General features: G+C 51.7%; 1 protein-coding gene across 1 annotated transcript in view; it reads left to right on the top strand.

Annotated features, from left to right (window-relative positions):
• The window catches only part of LOC128906121 (tektin-3-like), a 59,187-nt gene extending 41,164 nt beyond the window's left edge, over positions 1–18,023 (top strand). Inside the window, exons 2-9 of the mRNA XM_054192984.1 lie at positions 12,272–12,356; positions 13,068–13,675; positions 14,181–14,264; positions 14,491–14,561; positions 14,811–14,954; positions 15,473–15,695; positions 16,556–16,710; positions 17,807–18,023. Coding sequence (XP_054048959.1) covers positions 13,097–13,675; positions 14,181–14,264; positions 14,491–14,561; positions 14,811–14,954; positions 15,473–15,695; positions 16,556–16,710; positions 17,807–18,023 — 1,473 coding nt within the window. The 5' untranslated portion in view covers positions 12,272–12,356; positions 13,068–13,096. The remainder of the gene's footprint in view (positions 1–12,271; positions 12,357–13,067; positions 13,676–14,180; positions 14,265–14,490; positions 14,562–14,810; positions 14,955–15,472; positions 15,696–16,555; positions 16,711–17,806) is intronic.
• The last annotated feature ends 940 nt before the right edge of the window (positions 18,024–18,963 follow it).

The raw sequence follows: 18,963 nt of genomic DNA, 5'->3' as shown, positions 1-18,963 counted from the left end.
GCCTGAAAAACCAGACAGACTTTAGGGACAAAGACAAGGAGATGCTATAATCCACAGCAGGAGTGGTGCTTAGCCATTCCCCCCGCACCCTTTGCGCCAGGGATGTTGCTCTTGTGCAGGCAGAGAAACCTTCTCCCCTCCCCAAAAGCAGACTCACCCCACACACAGACACCTCTCCCAGACCTCCTTTCAAAGAAGGCTACCAGTGACGCACCTGCACAATTAGCCAGAGATGTCTCAGCACCTTACCAGTACAGTCTGCTCGCAGTCAGAAGGACAGGTCGGGTTAGAAGCAACTAAGTGCAGAATCCAAGTCAGTCTCCAGGAAAATGCGCCATACATGGGCTTGTGGGCTGTCTGCTGAGGTCTTCTGATGAGACCTGCCTCTTTTGGGGCTTGCAAAGGTGCCGGTGCCCTCTGATGAACGACAAACTCCCACAAGGCTGAAAATCAAGACACAAGAACAAAACAGTTCATTGCCACAAGGTACACACTTCCCTGGTCAAAAGGCAGTACACAAAAGGGCAACTGCATTTCCGTGGCCAGCCTGGACCCAGTCACCACACTGCTCCTCTTGCTCTGGTTCCCTTCTAGATGACTTTCAAAAACCACTCCTCTCTATTCCACTCCTCATGGACAACCTTTCAAGAGAGAGGAACAGGAAAGCCACAGCAGCATTTTCTTACGGCACAAGAGCACAGGAACTCCTCTGCAACTACTGTCTGAAGAAACAGAAGCAGCTGCAATTCTAAACTTCAGTCCTCGGAGACAAAATCTGCTCTCCTGGGTTTGTGAGCACGAATAGCAAGAAAGACATGCAGAGCAACAATCACAGCAAGCCTCTCGCTTTGTTCATCGACAAACTCAATCCTTAGGCACAGTCAGAAATGATCAGCCTCTTCGGATCGTGGGCCTGGCCTCAAAAAGGAAACATTTCTCCTCCAGACGCACACAAACTGAGCAAATAGAACCATCGGTAATGGTGCTGAGAGGGAGAGAGATTAGGACAGGGAGTTCCAAAGGGAGCACGGGGCAGCTTAACCTGCACAGGGACTGCCACTTCCCATCACACAAAGACCTTTGAAAAGCAGCATTTCCCTGGCACTTTCACCTTAAAAACGCTACATGCACATGAACACGTGCCTCCAGGAAGAGATTTCAGCCAAACATACATTTCCACCTCCCAGGTTTTCCCAGCGTGTTTAATGTTTCCACCATGTGAAGGATTGCAAAACAAGTTTTCCATAGAGCAGAGCAATCAAGAAACAAGAACTTCCTCCCACACCAATCACAAGCTTGTCGCCATCCTTAGTTGGTGAAACTGTGACCCAAGCACACTCGGACAAAGCCGAAAAAACTTTCCTCATTTCACAAGGGCAAGGAAGTAGAATCGCTGTCACCTCAAAGGTACTCAAGGGCAATTTGTATCCATGCATGGTTACACATACATATCTGTAACATATGGTTACACATACATTACCCACCTTTTTTCTCTTGGATTTCAAGGAAAAAGTAAAATGGGATGGAAGCTGGCTTGCTTTCTAACATCTAGAGGGGTGGACGTGTAAGAAAGGCAGGTATTGCTTTTGCAGAGGAGAAAAGCCGTTTCCATCAGAGGTGACATGATAAGGGAATGACTAAGACAAAGAGGCTCCAGCAAAGGCTCGTAGAACATCTCTTATCACACAGACAACAGGACAAACTGATTCCTCCTGGACTAGTGTCTAGAAGGGCAGTCAAACATTTAACCAGCTCTAATGACATTGAGCAATCTTTTACCAAAAAGGAAAGAAATAAACTAGTCAGAGAATCCCTTTAGGTGTAGCATAAAGAGAAGTAAACAGAGACAGGACATGCAGGAAGAATTTTAGGCGCCTCGGACAGACTGTGAACCCTGGAGTACCCAACCAATGGGAAACAAGGGAGGGAAAAATTCAGCCGGGATTAGGGAATAAAAAGGTGTGTTTCAAGAACTGGAAGGGTGCCTGCTTGCTAGGTCACCCGCTCTTGCAAGAACGTGAATAAAAATGTGCTTCACAGAGGATTCTGCCTGAGCCTATTTCATTCGGAGCAGAACTTCTTTCTCACAATCTGGGGGCTCGTCCGGGATCCGAAGTCATCTTCTTGGGAGTCCCTGTTGCCAAAGGACGGGAAGACGCATCCTGTTGATTTCAACGGTCTCGTGGATCGTCGGCAGGGATTCCGGGAGGAATCGACTAAGATCTCGAGACCCAGTTGGACGGCAGACTCTGTGAACCACAGGGGGAAAAGGGATAGGTGCAGTAGGCACAGAGAGTACGACCAGGCAACTCCGTGCACGGACCAAGGTAAGAAAAATCGGACCGTTAAAGTATTGCCTTGGTGGTCGGGACGTTCTAAGAGACTTGTGTGTGAGTGACTGAGACGTACTGCGGTACGAAGCGAGTGTGGAGTCCGCATCCGCAGTTCTGTAGTCCCGCGAGGGGCGCAGCCGGAGAAGGACGAAGCGAAAGGAAGGGGTGTAAGAAAAGTCTCTGTTCAGAATGGGAAATAAGGATTCTAGGCCTAGGGATGAAAAAGGGGATACTAAGAAAGACCCCGGGAACATTCCCCCAGACAGTCCTTTAGGGGAGAATGTTGAGGTTTCGGAATGATTCTTCTTGTACAAGGGATAAAGATAAAAAGAAAATGACTTGTTTTGTTCGGACCGCATCCTGGAGGGGCCGGGGGCGGCCGGGGGAGCCGTGGACATTCTGGGAAGGGTCTCAGGGGTGTCCTAGGGGTCCTGTGTCTGCCTTAGAGGATCCCAGAGGTTCCCAGGGGGGACATGTTTGCATTTGCATTTGAATTTGTTTGGACCAAAGAACCCATAAGACCTCCTAGTGTATTTTGGCCCAAATTTGGATCTGATGAAGACTGGGTCTGTCAGACTTTAAACATGTATGTGAATAATAAGGAATAATAAGGAAGTAGAAGAAGGTGAATATGCTTTTTGCTGGGTCAAGATGAATAGATTCAGGATTCGGGGACGCCCAAATCCATTTTATATGTTCCCAACCCAGACTGTCGGTGATGTTTCAATCGACAAAGAAATTAAATCCCCGAAGTGGGACCCCTTAGACTGTTACTTGGGGGCGAGGAAGAGAGGTGAATAACAGGGGACGAGGACTGCCCCGACCACTCCTACCAGCAGCTCGAGGTTCACCGGTAGGGTGTTATCATTGTGGGATTTACAGAATCCCCTAATCTGTTTGGCAAGTGTTAGAAGAAGTGCTTGAACAATCCAGCCCTCCATTGGGAATAGCCCTGCTTCAGTATGTGGATGATTACTGGTATCTGAGGAGGAAGAAGGCAGGGTAAAAGAAGCCACAAATGAGTTACTGAACTTTTTGGGACAGTAAGGTTTGAGGGTCTCAAAAAAAAAAAAAAAAATTGCAATACGTGGGAACAGAAGTGAAGTACTTGGGACATCTAGTCAGTGAAGGGAGTCGAAAAAAAATAAATCCTATAAATCCTGAGAGGATCAAAGGAATAGTAGACTTACCTCTGCCAAAGACCAAGAGGGAACTGAGAAAATTTTTGGGGCTGACTGGGTACTGTAGACTGTGGATAGAGGAGTATGCTCCAAAGACTAAAGGACTATATTCCAAACTGTTAGCTGAAGAACCAAATGTATTGGTTTAGACAGAAGAGGAGGATTTTGTGTAAGATTTAAAACAGAGCCTACTCAGAGCTCGAATTTCAGCCTTATCTTCTTTGGAGAAATCTTTTCAACTATTTGTTAACTGTAGACAAAAGGGGCTGCGTTAGGAACTCAAGAGTGGGGGGGGATAAGCAGCAGCCAGTGGCCTATTTATCTAAACTCTTAGATCTGGTCTCCCGAGGGTGGCCGGGGGAATGATAGAAGTTAGCACCCCTCACCAAGTAAAAACCATTTTAGCCCAAACCACGGGAAAACGGCTAACCAATTCAAGAATACTGAACTATGAAGGAATTTTAATTGAAAAGGATGATTTGATTTTAACTACCAGCCCTTGCCTTAACCCAGTGAGCTTTTTGTGAAAAAAAAAATAAAAATATATATATATATAGACAGAGAGAGTGGCAAAGGATGAAGAACTTACACAGGAATGCTTAGATGTAAATTGAGTACCAGACTAAGATACAACCTGACTTAAGGGAAGAACCCCTATCTGGGGGTCTTCATTTGTTCGTAGAGGGTTCTCCAAGAGTGATAGAAGGAAAGAGGTGTAATGGATATGCGGTGGTAAATGGAGTGAGTCAACTGTGGAATTTGGATAAGGAGGTGAAGCCTCTGTGCTCAAAGAGCAATTAAGACTGGCTTTGCTCTCTCTTGTGCAGCCCAGGGGAGTGAAGGCTTGTCTGGCCATCACAGGATACATAAATGACGGGGTAGTCTTGGGGAGCCAGGACAGCCCTGCTTTTCGTCAGCAGAGACAGTAAAATCAAGATAACAGAGACCTTGTGTAGCTCTTTGTTTCCTTGAGAGGCTGCCGTGTCTGGTAATTGACCTTTGCCTCGTTACCTGTGAAATGCATATTAGAGTTGACACTCCCGTATATGCTAATGAAGATTTTAGAGATCATGCTAAACATATATGACTATAGCACTCAGCTCCACCACACCACACCACACTGCTCCTCTTGCTCTGGTTCCCTTCTAGATGACTTTCAAAAAACACTCCTCTCTATTCCACTCCTCATGGACAACCTTTCAAGAGAGAGGAACAGGAAAGCCACAGCAGCATTTTCTTACGGCACAAGAGCACAGGAACTCCTCTGCAACTACTGTCTGAAGAAACAGAAGCAGCTGCAATTCTAAACTTCAGTCCTCGGAGACAAAATCTGCTCTCCTGGGTTTGTGAGCACAAGTAGCAAGAAAGACATGCAGAGCAACAATCACAGCAAGCCTCTCGCTTTGTTCATCGACAAACTCAATCCTTAGGCACAGTCAGAAATGATCAGCCTATTCGGATCAAGTGCATACATACATTTCCACCTCCCAGGTTTTTCCAGCATGTTTAATGTTTCCACCATGTGAAGGATTGCAAAACAAGTTTTCCATAGAGCAGAGCAATCAAGAAACAAGAACTTCCTCCCGCACCAATCACAAGCTTGTCGCCATCCTTAGTTGGTGAAACTGTGACCCAAGCACACTCGGACAAAGCCGAAAAAACTTTCCTCATTTCACAAGGGCAAGGAAGTAGAATCGCTGTCACCTCAAAGGTACTCAAGGGCAATTTGTATCCATGCATGGTTACACATACATATCTGTAACATATGGTTACACATACATTACCCACCTTTTTTCTCTTGGATTTCAAGGAAAAAGTAAAATGGGATGGAAGCTGGCTTGCTTTCTAACATCTAGAGGGATGGACGGAATGGAGCCCAGGGAGACAGGCAGTCGGGGCAGAGCAGCCTGCACAGGGAATCCTCCCAGTTTCACTTGGGCACAGCAAGGCTCTTGGAAAAACACACACACACCTGCCCCTTTGACAAGCCTCACTTTGCCCTAAGACACTGCACACAAACAACAAGCTGCACTCTCCAAACTGCTCCAACAACCAGTCCCAAAACTCCTCGTCCCTCCTCACATCCTTCCCTGCCCCAGCAGGGCATAAAACCCAATTAAAAGCCCAGGAAAGGAAAAAAAAAAAAAAAAAAAACAAGAGAAAAAAATTTAAAAAACAATTTTAAAATTATTTCTGCTCTCTTGAGTTTAGATCTAGCCAAAGTTAGTCTGCAGGAAGCCCTGCAAATTGCTAACTTATGTTTCTACATAGAACACGTACAATAGCAGCAGAAAAAATTCAATGGACTTGTGGATGCCTGCTGTGCCATACACTAATCGAAGAATGTCTCAGGGAGTACATTTGTCGTCCTTGCTCTCATAAGATCACCCACGGAATTCCCAATTCAGAGCACATCCTAACACTAACTCAAGAAGTGACAACTTTTTTCTCTAAGCCTATTTCCCTAGGCTCCAATTCACATCTCACTCACAACAGTGGACTTTAGGAAGACCTTCGCAGATGTCAATGAAGTACATAAAACTACTTGGAGAAAACAAACAGACAATTAGCATCTGAGAAAGATGTACAAAGGGCTATTTGCTCCTGTTTCTAATGAGAGAAGGAACAGAAAGGAAACTTCTCAGAACAAGCCACAGAAACATGCCCAGAAATATTGCTGTCAACAGAACAAGACAGGAACAGACTTTGACAGATCTTCTCCAACAGCAACAGAATATGTTTATCTATCTAAGAATTGCTTGCTCAAGGGAAAATAATCCGTGCTAACAAAAGCAGGCAAAAGCACAGAGCTGGGGCACTTTTTTCAGTTTTATGTGCTCAAGAGATGTCTACCTGAGAACGGGCTTTGTTTCCTCAGTCATTTGTCTTTGCCTTGACGTGAAAGCTACAAGTTCTTTGACAAATGGACCCAAACACCCTCCCATCCTCCACCCCCAGAGGAGCTACCTCTCAAGTACCATTTCCCCCTCGCATTAAGGGCTGTTTGGGAATAACTTACCGGCACAAGGCGAGCTGGCGCCGGGCAATGCCTGCAGCAATCCAAACCGTGCCGCCTGCAGCAAGGGAGGAGAAAGGAGCGGGGGAGAAGGCAAAACCCCGGCAAAGCAGAGGCTGTCACCCACCGCAGCAGCAGGCCCAGCGGAGCCGCGCTGCCTCCGGAGAAAAGCCGCTCCCGCCCCGGCCCCGACGCTCCCGCACCAGCTGCCCCAGAGGACGCCGCTGTCGCCGGCTCCGGGCCGGGCCGGGCCGGGCGGGGGGTGCCCGGGGGCCGCGTTCCCCCTTCGGCCCCGCAGCCCAGGGCCGGCGCCTTCCCCCGCCTCTGCCCGTGGCCGCCGGCTGCCTGAGGGGGTGTCCGCTCCCCCGGCACCCTCGGGCGGTCCGTGCCTGCCGAGGGCCCGGCCGGCGGGCGGCTGGGCTCCCCCGAGGGGCGGCCGAGAGCCGGGGGGGGCCGGCGCTCCCCGGCGGTGGCTGACAGGGGCGGGAAGCCGCCGACGAGCTGCCCCTGAGCAGCGCCGGTCCCCGGCAGCGGCCGCTGGCGCGGCAAGGGCAGCGGGGGCTGCAGCCCCGACGGCCGCCCCAGCCGGCTGGTGGCCCCGCAAGCCCGCCCGGCAGCCCGAGGCCTGCGGAGAAGGAGGAGGGCTCGCTGGGCAGCGCTCTGGGCCTGGCGGAGAGCAGGCGAGGGCCGGGCTCGGCAGCGGCCTGCCCGGGGGCCGCCGCCCTCACAGGCCTTCGGGCGGGGAAGGTGCTGCCCGGGCGGGGGCTGCACAGGCCGCGCCGCCCCTCCCGAGCCTCCGCCTGTGGCCGCAGACAGGCCTCTGCTTTGTTCAGAACAGTATGCTCACTAAAATGTTGCTTGTTTCTTACCCACCTTCTGACTGTGTGAGAAAATAGCTCATTCCTGACCTTCTGACTGTGTGAGAAAACAGTTGCTCGCTGAGCTGATGTTACAGACAGTGATAATGAGGAGACAAACAGAAGTAGCTCGTCACCCAGGATGGGATAACAAGAAGTCGTTAATCACTTCAAGGCTCTTTTATGCATCACGTATGTACTCCTGTACCCGTTAGGACAGAGCCGTGGCTACTTCAAGGAACATCCTTAGCATCCTCAAGAAGTTGGCAAACTTACAGTAGACGTTTACTGTCCTGAGACGACTCAATACCTCAAAAGGATAATGTGAGGAAGGGTCTCCTTACCCAAACGACCACCGAGAAGCTCACGCTTGCGCAGAAGTGTTTAGCTGAAGCAGCACAGTTTAACACACATGTGGAAAAAGATGGCTATGTAAGCCTAGGTGGCTTATGTATTAGGCAGGCGGAATTATGAGACTATTTTGTGTATAAATAATGGGTGCATATCCCCGGTAAGGTGTGCTAGATTTGTGGGTTTTCCCCCTGGCACCCGACGTCGAATAAAGCACTATCTCCTCTCTAAACTACTTTTGGTTTCGAGAGCTTTTATTTCAGGTAACAATTCCCTGACTGCGCTTCACCCCCCTCCATCTCCCAGGACTGATGCAAAGCGATTGTGCCTTGGGCTGTAGTTGCGTGAGGCAAAGGTCAGGGAGAAGCCGTGGGATTTCGGGGAAAAGTGAGAGGCTGGCACATCACTGTTGGGGACGCAGGTGACAATCCCAGCTGTCGCTGGCTCAAACCCCAAACCAAAATGGCCCGTCGGTGCCTTTTGGAGCACACCTTGGGGAGGGTTCAGCGTGCAGAGACCCCAGCGGCTTTCCTCCTCTTGCCTGTTAGTCTGAGCACCATTCCTCTCCCCAAAACATGCCAGAATTAACCTTTTTCTGAAGGCTGCTCAGGATACAGTCAGAAAAGGCCTTTTGCTGCAACAGCCTGGACATATTTGCCACTTGCAGGCGAAGAAACCCTCCTCTTCTACCCCGCTTTTTCATTTTCATTAGCAGGCACCGCGGACTCCATCTGGAGTGGTCTAAGTGGACCACAGTATTCCAAGGATATAAATCAGGTGGAACATGAGAGAGAGGTGCCTGCCAGCAGACTTGGTGTTCTAGAAGTCCAACCAGTGGGATGGTGGCGCTTCCAGGTGCTGCACGGGGCTGTGGAGGAGCCGGCACAAACACTGGAGCTTCTCCAAGCTTGGGAAAAGGACACAAGCTCTTTGGGAGGCTCTTGGCAGAGGAAGGGAGAGCCCCAGATGATCTCCCGGGGCTGCCCATCTCCAAAGCTGGCTCTTTCTCCTTGACAGTCTGCTCAGCCTCCTCTCCTTCTCCCTCTCCTCCAATTTTGGTGCCCAACCCCCCCGCCCTCCTCCAGCCAGTCCCAGCCTCTGCTCTGGCAGCCGGGGGCTCAGTCGTGGCCATAACCATCTTTTTCCACTGGCCATGTGCAGAGCTCAAAGCAGCCCAGGCCTCACCTCCAGATTCCTTGGCCCTCCATGCTTTATGGACAACTCATCATTTTCACCAGAATGCAGGAAGCCCAGGAAAACCCGGGAAAGTCTCCTGTGTTTCCTGGCCAGATGCAGCCTGCTGTAGATCAGGTCTTGTAGCCTCTTTGAAGCCTTCAAGTAGCCCTGGGACAGACGGGAGCCTGCGCTGCCTGTGAGCATCCTTGTCCTTCGGCGTGACAGCACGGGATGCACCACACACAGCTTAATTTTCTTTTAATGCTCCATCAATTCCTGTGACTTTTGGAAATGATTCCGCTATTGACTAGACACTGGATCCCTTTTGGGCAGGTACGGTGTTGACAGGAGAGAGAGGAATATTCAAAAGCGGCGTAAAACTGCTGCGACTGGGCAATGTTGTGGGTCCGTGTAGACTCATGACGGCTGCTGTAAAAGATCTGGATCTGGGTATTTTCAGACGGGCAGCTTATGATCCAGAGGAATGCTGGATTAACAGCCAGCCAGAATGTAGAGCTGCGACAGAAAGATGGACAGCTTTTGGCAGGATATTTTTGTACTCGGGTATCTGAATGTATCTCCTGAAATTGCAGTTTAGTCAACGAGGCAAACCTGGGTGACGTGTGGGAAATTGGCCCCCCTGCTTAACATCAGCCTCACGGTTTCACCCTGGTTTTCCTTTTCGGATTCTGAGCTAAAATTCTGGAGGCTTTGGGACAAACTGTTTTCTCAGGTGTCCGTCAGAACTGCATATGCCCCAGCACAACCAGGAATGGCAGTTTTGTAGTTTTAGTAAATTTGCGGTGCTTGGAGTTGTAGTCACAATTAGGGAACCCAGTTTAATTACTTGAAGAAGTGGAGATGATGGAAATAGCCTACTTACTTTGGTGTGGTACCCAGAGCACGAGGGATTTGGGGACCACTTACTACTGTGTGCAGTTGATAACTTCTTGCTTGAGGGTCACTGAGCGTGTGAATTTGCCTGTTTTACTCAGGCCAGTTCTCCTCGACTTTGTAGCTTTTAGGTACGTCATGAGTCCTTCACCTGAAAAGCTGCTCCGGATGCTCTGGTGGGACCAAAGCTTCATCCATTTTGGTGTCCCCTGCTGTCTCTCTGCATCGGGGTGCTCATGGGTGCTTGCCCTGGAAGTCCTGCTCTGTGTGCTCTGCAGAGCACCCGTGGGCCATTTACAATATTATCTAACGATTATTGCTGGATTTAGCAACTACTTCAAAAAGGGTGTGGTTGCTGCAACAATTAGTGGTGTCCCTGGTCATGCAGTGATTCACCTCAACACGGTTGGCTCCGGGCAGGGAGCGAGAGCGGGCGTAGATGGAGCTGGGAGCGTGCAAGGAGCAGAGAGCAGGGCTGGTCCGAGGGGGTGTGCGTGTCCTGCGGAGGGGCAGAGGTCGGCTTGCTTTAATTGCAATTATTTTCTCTGGTTTAGCTATAGAAAAGCAACGTGTGTGCTGAACTTTTCGTTTCGGTTTGATGAAGTTGATTCTTCACCTGGCTAAAGGAAGACATGTCTTTTAAAGTGAAATCAATCGTGTGTCTACACGAAAGAGTTGGAGTTCCCTTTAAAGGCAGATGTTTGGCAGCAGAGGCATGGCTTTCTCATGGAGGCCAGCTCCATGTGAGCGTGTGCACAGAGCGCAGGAGCTGGGAAAAGGAGAGGAAGCTGAGAAAGGCAGTGAGAAGACAGATGTATGCGCTGAGTATTTGATGAGCCATCCACAGGGCTCACAGTTAATCTAACGTGGTAAGGTGAAGCAAATGCAAACATTTCCTCTGGATACGGTGGGCCACAGAGGTGCTCACAGCAGACCTGGTGGGTGTTTTCCCAAATTGGAGAGAAACCCCCTTAGGCTAGCCAGAGCGGATGCCCGAGGGCTGTACTGGGTTGCCCACTGATGGCACCGGGGGTTGTCCAGGGTGGGATCAAGTTGCCCAGGAAGGGCACTAGGTTGCCCAGAGTGTGCACTGAGTTGCACAGTGAGGGCCAATAGGTTGTCCAGGGCAGGCAGTAGGATGCGTGAGGTCACTGAGCACCCTGTGCCCCTGGCAACGCTGCCCTGGTTCTGTGTCACGGACGGCACTGGGGATGCTGCCGTGTCTGGCAGTGCTGCCACCGAACCCGAGAGCACCACAGTGAGTAGCAGCCGCCCTGGGCACCCGCAAGCCTCTGGAGGCTCAGGGTGAGTATGTACTTTGGCTGGGAGGGGAGGGCTGAAAAAGCAAGCATTTCTCCTAATGCTCCCCAGTACCTCTTCTGTTGCCCAGACGTACCCAAAGTAGGTGGTCGGGGGCTCCCATCGTGTGTCTGTGTTCAGGGGTGGCAGAAAGTGTCACCCTGGGATGGCTTATCCCCAGGGGGATGCAGGGGCTTTTACTTCAGCTGGAAATGCAGGGAAAGGTGACTGTGGTCCATTCCCAAGGGGTTTTCCTCTCTTTCCTAAACAAAAGGGAACTGGCACTCACAGTGGTCTTTGTTGGGCCTGAGCACAGACATTTCTCCCTCAGTTCTGCCAAACTGGCTCGCAGGGTCGTGATTGTGAAAGCTTTTTAGCTTTCTTTGGAGGGTGAGAGTTTCCCGCTGCCTGTCCCACAGCCTCTTCGGCCAGGCTGGATCCTGGGGCGAGACTCGGTGCCCGCGGCTCTGCTGCTGCTCTCAAGTCAGGCCCCGGGGCAGCCCATGCCAGCATGGCCAAAACTGGGCAAGGCTTGTAACTGGAGTCCTCAAAGTTCAGTGATTTCCCAGCTGCAGGCTGTGCACTTGTGCCCTCTGACTCATCCTGATTTTCCTGGGATTTGCCCTAACTAAAGGACCCGTTATTCTCCTGCATTCGCTGTTCATTTATTTAGTAGCTGCATTTGGAGACAGTGTTCTTCTGAATGCATCAAACCGTTATGGGCAGCTTTATTCCCTGCAAACATGCCATTTTTAAAGGAATGGAGTGGCTTTCGTGCTGTTACGAATAGGATTGAGCACAAGTTTTATGTCCTACCCCACTCCCATCCAGGGATCTTATGTCCTAATCTTTCACTGGGGCTCTGAGCCAGGCTGGGGGCAGTGGGGATGGGATGGTGTTAGGGGAAGGGCACGTCCAGCTGGCTACGGCAGCCACAGGGACTTATTCCTGCCCGTGGGTGACACTTGCAACCTTACAAGAGCTTCCCACCGAGCATAACTTACCCTCCTGAGTGTTTGTCCTCACATTCGGTGTGTTAGGTGCAGTTGGTGGCCCTCTGCATCGTGTTTCTGATAACAACTGACTGATAACCTCAATCTGAAAAGAGCAATAGCACCCACAGTTCTTGGTATCAAAATCTTCACGTGTGGCCATTCCTCCTAGGGCTACTGCAAGGCTGGTGTTTACAAAGCCCTCTGAAAGGACTTGGTGGGATATCTCCTTTCCAAGCGCAGTGATTTTACATCAGGTGAGCCATGGACATTTTTCTTCTTTTGCAAGACAGAGATGGCTGTTCTTTTGAGGCTGAAATAGATTCCGGGGGAGGGGACGGGGTGTGTGTGTGGGGGGGGGGGGGGGGGGGGGTGTGTGTTCAAATTTGGATATAGTCCTGCAAAGCCCTGCTCACCTGCAGACTGCTCACTTGAGCATTTAATGCAAGTGAATATGGAGGGGATGAGGATGGAGTCCCTCACCCACAAATCGCGCTGGGCTGGTAGCAGCTGTGTGTCCAAAGGGGCGCAGCTCTCGGGGCTGGTAATGGCACTTTGAAAGAGAAAATGACATGTGGAGTACTAGAAGATCAGCAGATACCAAACCCAGCCAAAAGAAGCAGATGAACAGCAGAGAATCAGCAGCTACAGTTTCACGGGACTGACAGACTGAAGGAAAATGAGGGCACAATATCTGTCACTCTCTTGAGCAGCCATGATTTGGTTTTTTCCCCATTTCAAGACCTGATGCGAGATATGAGCAACAAAGTCAGATCTTTCTCTAGATACAAATGCTTGGGATGCTGTCAGAAGGGATTTGCTTTCAAGACTTTTAGGCCTGTGCAGGCAATGTGTAGGTGCTGTGTGCATCGCTGTTTGTGTTCCAAGTTGCACGTGTTGCTGTAAGAAGGAAGGCAAGTGCAGGAGCTTACTGAGTGCGGTTGTCTTCTCTCTGCTCCTCTGTGCAGGACACGTACCTGAAGAGCAGTGTTCAAGAATGCAGCCTGGTCGATCTCCCTTAACGGCAACGTACGCCCATCCACGATCAACACCTAGCAAGTTTCTGCCTGCCATCAGTGCCATGGCTTCAAGCTATAAGGCCCGTTTTCCTTACTACCCGCTGCCTCAGAGCTCCGGCCTCCCCTGGATGCCCAGCACCTACTACAAACCAGCTGCCATCAACCCAACTTTGGCTCCCTTTTCCAAAAGTTCCCAGGGGATGACCGCCAGCAAGAAGCTTCCTGTCATTGCCAACAGAACAACCTTCATCACCCGGTACACCCCTGAGGACTGGCACAGGTCCAACCTGACCAACTACACAGAGTCAGAAACTTGCCAGCACAACGCGGAGCGTCTGAGAGTTGATACCTCCCGCATGATTCAGGATAAATATCAGCAGACAGAGAAAACACAAGGAGAAAGCACCAAAAGCCTGGGAGTTCGTGTCCATGATATTGGATTTTGGAAATCGGAGCTCTGCCGTGAGCTGGGTGAGATGATCGGGGAGACCAACGCCCTCACAGACTTGAAGAAAAGGCTGGAGAGAGCCTTGGCCGAGACGGAGGCCCCTCTCCAGGTAAGCACCCTGTGCAGTGGCCTGCAAGCTGTAGCCCACTGCTGAAACATCTGCAGCCACTCAGACGTCCAGTTAAGTTTCACTGCAGCTCCGTAACATCTAGAAAGCTTTTAGGAAGAGACCATTAGTTAGTGATCAACAAATCCCTTGCCATCTGCTGCATCTCCTATCAGCACATTCTGAGCCCACCAGAACCAAATATTTTTATAAGCGGCACATCCAAAATCCTGGTTTGGGAGACACAAGCTCAGGTCTTGCTACAAGGCTCTGGCGAGGTCAGCATGAAGGCTGACACAGGGCCCTGCATTCAGCTGTGGTTGCACCAGGGACACGTGTGCTCCCTCACGTTGCTTTAACGCTGATGTTGCAGCTCGGCTGCTCATTGTCAGCTAAACCAGCTGCCCGGGGCACTTTTTTCTTCCATTTTCTTCCCATCTTGAGATGGGGCCCGTCCCTCTAGAGAACCCTGCCCCTGCAGCCAACAGTCATGGCATGTCCCCAACAGGCCGCTCAGGAGTGCTTGCTTCAGCGGGAGAAGAGGATGGGCATCGACCTCGTCCATGATGACGTGGAGAAACAGCTCTTCACAGTAAGCTTGGCATCTCAGATCATGTGTGAAAGCTATTTTTACGTAAACTGCCCCGAGGAGGCTTTGCAGCCTTGTTCCCTACCTGGCTCCTTACTGCTGGCGAGGTGCTCAACCCTTCCAACCCCCAAAACCTGCTGGGCCAGGGAACGGTGTTCCCCCACGCAGCAGCTCTCTTAGTTGGTCTAATAAAAGAGATGACATCATTACATGTTTTGCCTTTGCCCAGGAAGTGGATGTCATCAGATCATGCCAGGAGAGGATGCAGCAGTACCTGGATAAGGCAAAAGCCCAGCTCGCGTAAGGAGAAGCTCCTTATCTCATGCCGTAGGGCCGATGGGCCTTTGCAGTTGGGATGTGAACCCCCAGCAGACCCCGACCTCTACCCACATCCCGCAGCTGTAAAACCCACGCAGGCTCCATGGGAAGCGGGCGGTGATGCTCATGGGAGGACAGAGCTGCCCGGGCGGGAGCTGCGGGGAAGTGGAACGGGGAGGAAGCCGTTCCACCCGTACATCCCCACCGATGGCTGTTGTTTGCATGTTGAAGGTCCAACAGGGCGGCCCAGCACGAGCTGGAGAGAGACCTGGCCAACAAGCAGGCGGCCCACCGCATCGATGACAAGTGCCACCACCTGAGGAACACCTCCCACGGCATCAGCTACTACCGAGGGGTGGAGCGGGTCGATGCCACGTGAGTGCACACTGGGTGGCACGCAAGCAGCAAGCTGTCCCGGGGATGTGCGGTGCCTTTCCCTGGCAGGGAGCTGCTGGTCCCCAGCCCACTGTAAAGGCAGGTCCGTCCTGCCTGGAGACACCGGCTTCAGAGAGGCCATTTCTCTCTGCTCTATTATTATTATTATTATCATCATCATTATTATTCTCATTCTTATTCTATTGTTGCTGTTCTTTTCCTTTCTGTTATTGTTCTTCTATTTAACTGTCTTTTATCTCCACACACAAGTTTTCCCTTCCCTTCCCTTTCCCCTCCTATTCTCCTTCTTCTCCTTGGGTTTCTGGAGGAAAGGGGGAGAACTGCACGAGTGGCTGCATGGTCCTAGCTGCCGGCTGGGGCTAAAACACGACCTATGGTCAAAATAAAAGCACAGATTAAAGCTACATTTGACCCACGCTGCTCCCTGGCAGGGTCCTTGCCTGCCCACGTCCAGCTTCAGCAGCACGGGCTTACCAGGGGCCTCTCCTTCCTCCCAGGATCTCGGTGCCGGAGTCCTGGGCCAAGTTCACAGACGGCAACATCCTCCGCTCCCAGAGCGAACGGGCGGCCTCTGCCAAGCTGCGGGACAACACCAGGAACCTGCTGGAGGTGACGGCCAACGAGATGCGGTGCCAGTTCAACAGGGTGAACGTCGCCTTCACCAGCCGCATCGCCGAGACAGCGGACGCCAAGAGCAAGATTCAGACCCACCTGGCCAAGGTAGCCTGAACCCCTCCCTTTGGGTGTGACACTGTCACTTCCCAGGGACACCTCCGAAGCAGGACCCTCCACGCAGACCTGGCCCAAGGAGAGGAACGGTGGCCGCAGGAAGCTGGTTATAGTGTCATTTTCTGTTAGAAACTCCAAGTCCTGGGGACTTTCTTCTTGGAGCAGGAGGAGCTGGCACTGTGATTTCATCTCAAGGGATCCTGTCTTTTGCTAGCGCATCCTAACTGACAGCCTGGCAGCACAGGGATTTCCAGCAGAAAAGGCCACCGCTGGTTGCATCTCCTGGGAGTTACTTCAGAAGCGCTGGCTGCCCTGCAGAGAGTCTTTGCTGGGCCTCTGCTGGGCTGCCTGCCGGGGGGTTCGCAGGCTTGCTTCTCCCCCAAGGACGTGCTTTCACTCTCAGTGCTCTGTGGTTGCTGCACGGGTATCCGTGTGCTTGCTCTGCCAAGCAGAGGAAGTGGAGAGCAGTGACGGGCACCTGGCTCGGACCAGTGGGTCTCATGGAAAGCCTCCTGAAAAGTGCTCCACACCGTATTGATTCACTGAACGGAGACTGGGCTGGCAGTGTTGCGGGCTGGTGCCACGTCCTTCAGTGAAAAATGAAAATTTTTCATGCCTGAAAAACCTTCCCTCTCTGAGTTGCTATTGATGGATGATCAGTTTCTGCAAGCAGTAGCTTTGGGAAGCTGGTAACTCACTGTGTCCATCACTGCTCCAACACCTCCTCTGACGTGACAGCACCAGCAAAGACAGGCTTGTTTTTTCTGCAGACGGACAGGAGAAAAAGGAAATTATGTTGTCACTTGAGAAGGTATTTTTTCATTCATCCGTGTGTTTCTTTTTTGCGGCAGACGCTGCGGGAAATCTTCCAAATGGAGATGAACATGGAAGCCATCCAAAAAGCCATGAGGGACCAAGGACCTCCGTTCAAAGTGGCTCAGACCCGGCTGGAAGAGCGCACACGGAGACCAAACATGGAGCTGTGCCGGGACACTGCCCAGCTCCGGTAAGGCAGGAGCACGGGGCCGGTAGGGTCCTTGAGGAGTCCCGGGTAGTAGCACTCAGGAACATCACTGGATGACAAAACTAGTCATGGGATGTTTTTCCTAAATAGTCCTTCCAGAAGGGCTCTGCTCTAATCAAAAGGAATGAGCAGGTTTCCCAGCCTTTGGGTGCTGGCAGAGCTCTGCACCCACAAAGGAGGCTGTACACCATGGCTGTACACCATGGCCTGATGCCACCCCGTGAGGGGCTGGGTTTTTCCCACTTGGGTAAACCTCATCTTCTCTCCTGCCTGCTTCCCAGCAGTTGGATGTGCTCAGTTTTTTAGGATAAGCCTTTACTCTCCAAAAGGCTTGCGCTGAGAGCACTTAGGTCCTTCCTTTTGGGGAACCTCCAGGAAGGGTGCACCCTCTGGAGAAGGAGTAAGGGCTGTCCTCACCTCCCCTGGGGACAAACCCTTTCAAGGACATTGTGAGCTCTGTGGGATTGCACCCCGAGGGGCTGTGGAGGAGCAGGCTGCCCTGAGTGCCCAGCAGCATCCCCTGTGAGGCACCCCAAACTTCACACCTCCTCCGGGGAGCCTGCTGGGCAAGACTCCAGATGGAGCCTTTTAGAAGCAAGTGAAACCCAGCCCCAGAGCCTGTTTAGCATCTCGCACACCGTTGTTTTCTCCATCCTCCACTTGTTTCCCATTCAATTTTTGCCTCTCCCAGCTGTCCTGTTTCGCTCTGTGTGCATCCGTGGGTGTGGGCAGGACCCCTGCACAGGGAAATCCAGGAGGGGGACCCAACAAACCTGCAAAACCAAAGGGGAACAGGACACCACAGCTGCTCATCCCTCTTCTCGGTGGCACGAGCTGCTCTGGGAGACGTGCCTGCGCGTTGCCAAAGCCTTCGCGCAGACTTAGCCATGCCTCCCCGCTGAGGTCTGGAGGAGCTCTGCCCTCAGCTTTCCCATGCATCTGCCAGAAACAGGGGGTCCGAGTTAGTCTGAGCACGCTGAAGGGGGAAATCCTGTGCCCAAGGCGCCCTTCAGCAGGGCCAGGCTCGAAACCACCCTCGTGACGGGACCGTTAACGAGGGTTCCTTGCTGTTTTCCAGCCTTGTCAATGAGGTCCACAAAATCGACGAGACGGTCCAGAGCCTTCAGCAGCAGCTGAGAGACACCGAGGACACCCTGCAAATGTTGGCTCATGCCAAGTCGGTCTTGCAGCATGACCTGGCCGTCAAAGCCAACTCGCTCTTCATCGACCAGGAGAAGTGCATGGGGATGCGCAAGACCTTTCCCAGCACTGCGTGGCTGCTGGATTCTGTTTAGGCTGGGCTCAGCCAACCTCATGTTCTCTGTTGCAGGAGGGATCCCCAGTGTTGATAAGATGCTTTGAAAATCCATGATTAGATTTTCACTTCCTGATGAAAGCCCCGAGTAGAAATTAAACGCTCATTTTGTGTGTTAAATTTTGTGGTTAAATGGCAGTACTCCAGGTGGGGTCTCACGAGAGCAGAGTAGAGGGGGAGAATCACCTCTCTCAACCTGCTGGCCACGCTTCTTTTGATGCAGCCCAGGATGGGATTGGCCTTCTGGGCTGCAAGTGCACATCGTTGGCTCATGTTCAGCTTTTCATCAACCAGCACCCCCAAGTCCTTTTCCGCAGGGCTGCTCTATCACATCAACCCCCAGCCTGTATTGATAAGGAGGATTGTCCCGACCCAAGTGCAGGACCTTGCACTCGGCCTTCTTGAGTTTCATGAGGTTCGCTCAGGCCCACCTCTCTGGCTTGTCCAGGTCCCTCTGGATGACAACCCGTCCCTCTGGCATGTCAACCGCACCATTCAGCTTGGTGTCACCTGCAAACTTGCTGAGGGTGCACTTGATCCCACTGTCTAAATCATTGATGAAGATATTAAACAGCACTGGTCCCAGTACGGATCCCTGAGGGACACCGCTTGTCACTCCTCTCCATCTGGACATCGAGCCATTGACCACCACCCTCTGGATGCGACCACCCAGCCAGTTCCTTACCCACTGAACAGTCCGCCCATCAAATGCGTATCTATCCAACTTAGAGAGAAGGGTGTTGTGGGGAACCGTGTCAAAGGCCTTGCAGGGGTCCAAATAGGTGATATCCGTAGCTCTTCCCTTGTCCACTGATGCAGACTCTGCATTTTATTCAGGCCCCGGTGCTTGGTGGATCCCCACACATCAAGCACAGCCCATGCCGGTTTCCTCCATGTATTTAGACACCAAAGTCACAAGG

The sequence above is a fragment of the Rissa tridactyla genome, chromosome 2 (assembly GCF_028500815.1).
Source record: "Rissa tridactyla isolate bRisTri1 chromosome 2, bRisTri1.patW.cur.20221130, whole genome shotgun sequence".
NCBI classification, from domain to species: domain Eukaryota; kingdom Metazoa; phylum Chordata; class Aves; order Charadriiformes; family Laridae; genus Rissa; species Rissa tridactyla.
Note: the sequence above shows the minus strand (reverse complement) of the source record. Positions and strands in the feature narration are given on the sequence as shown.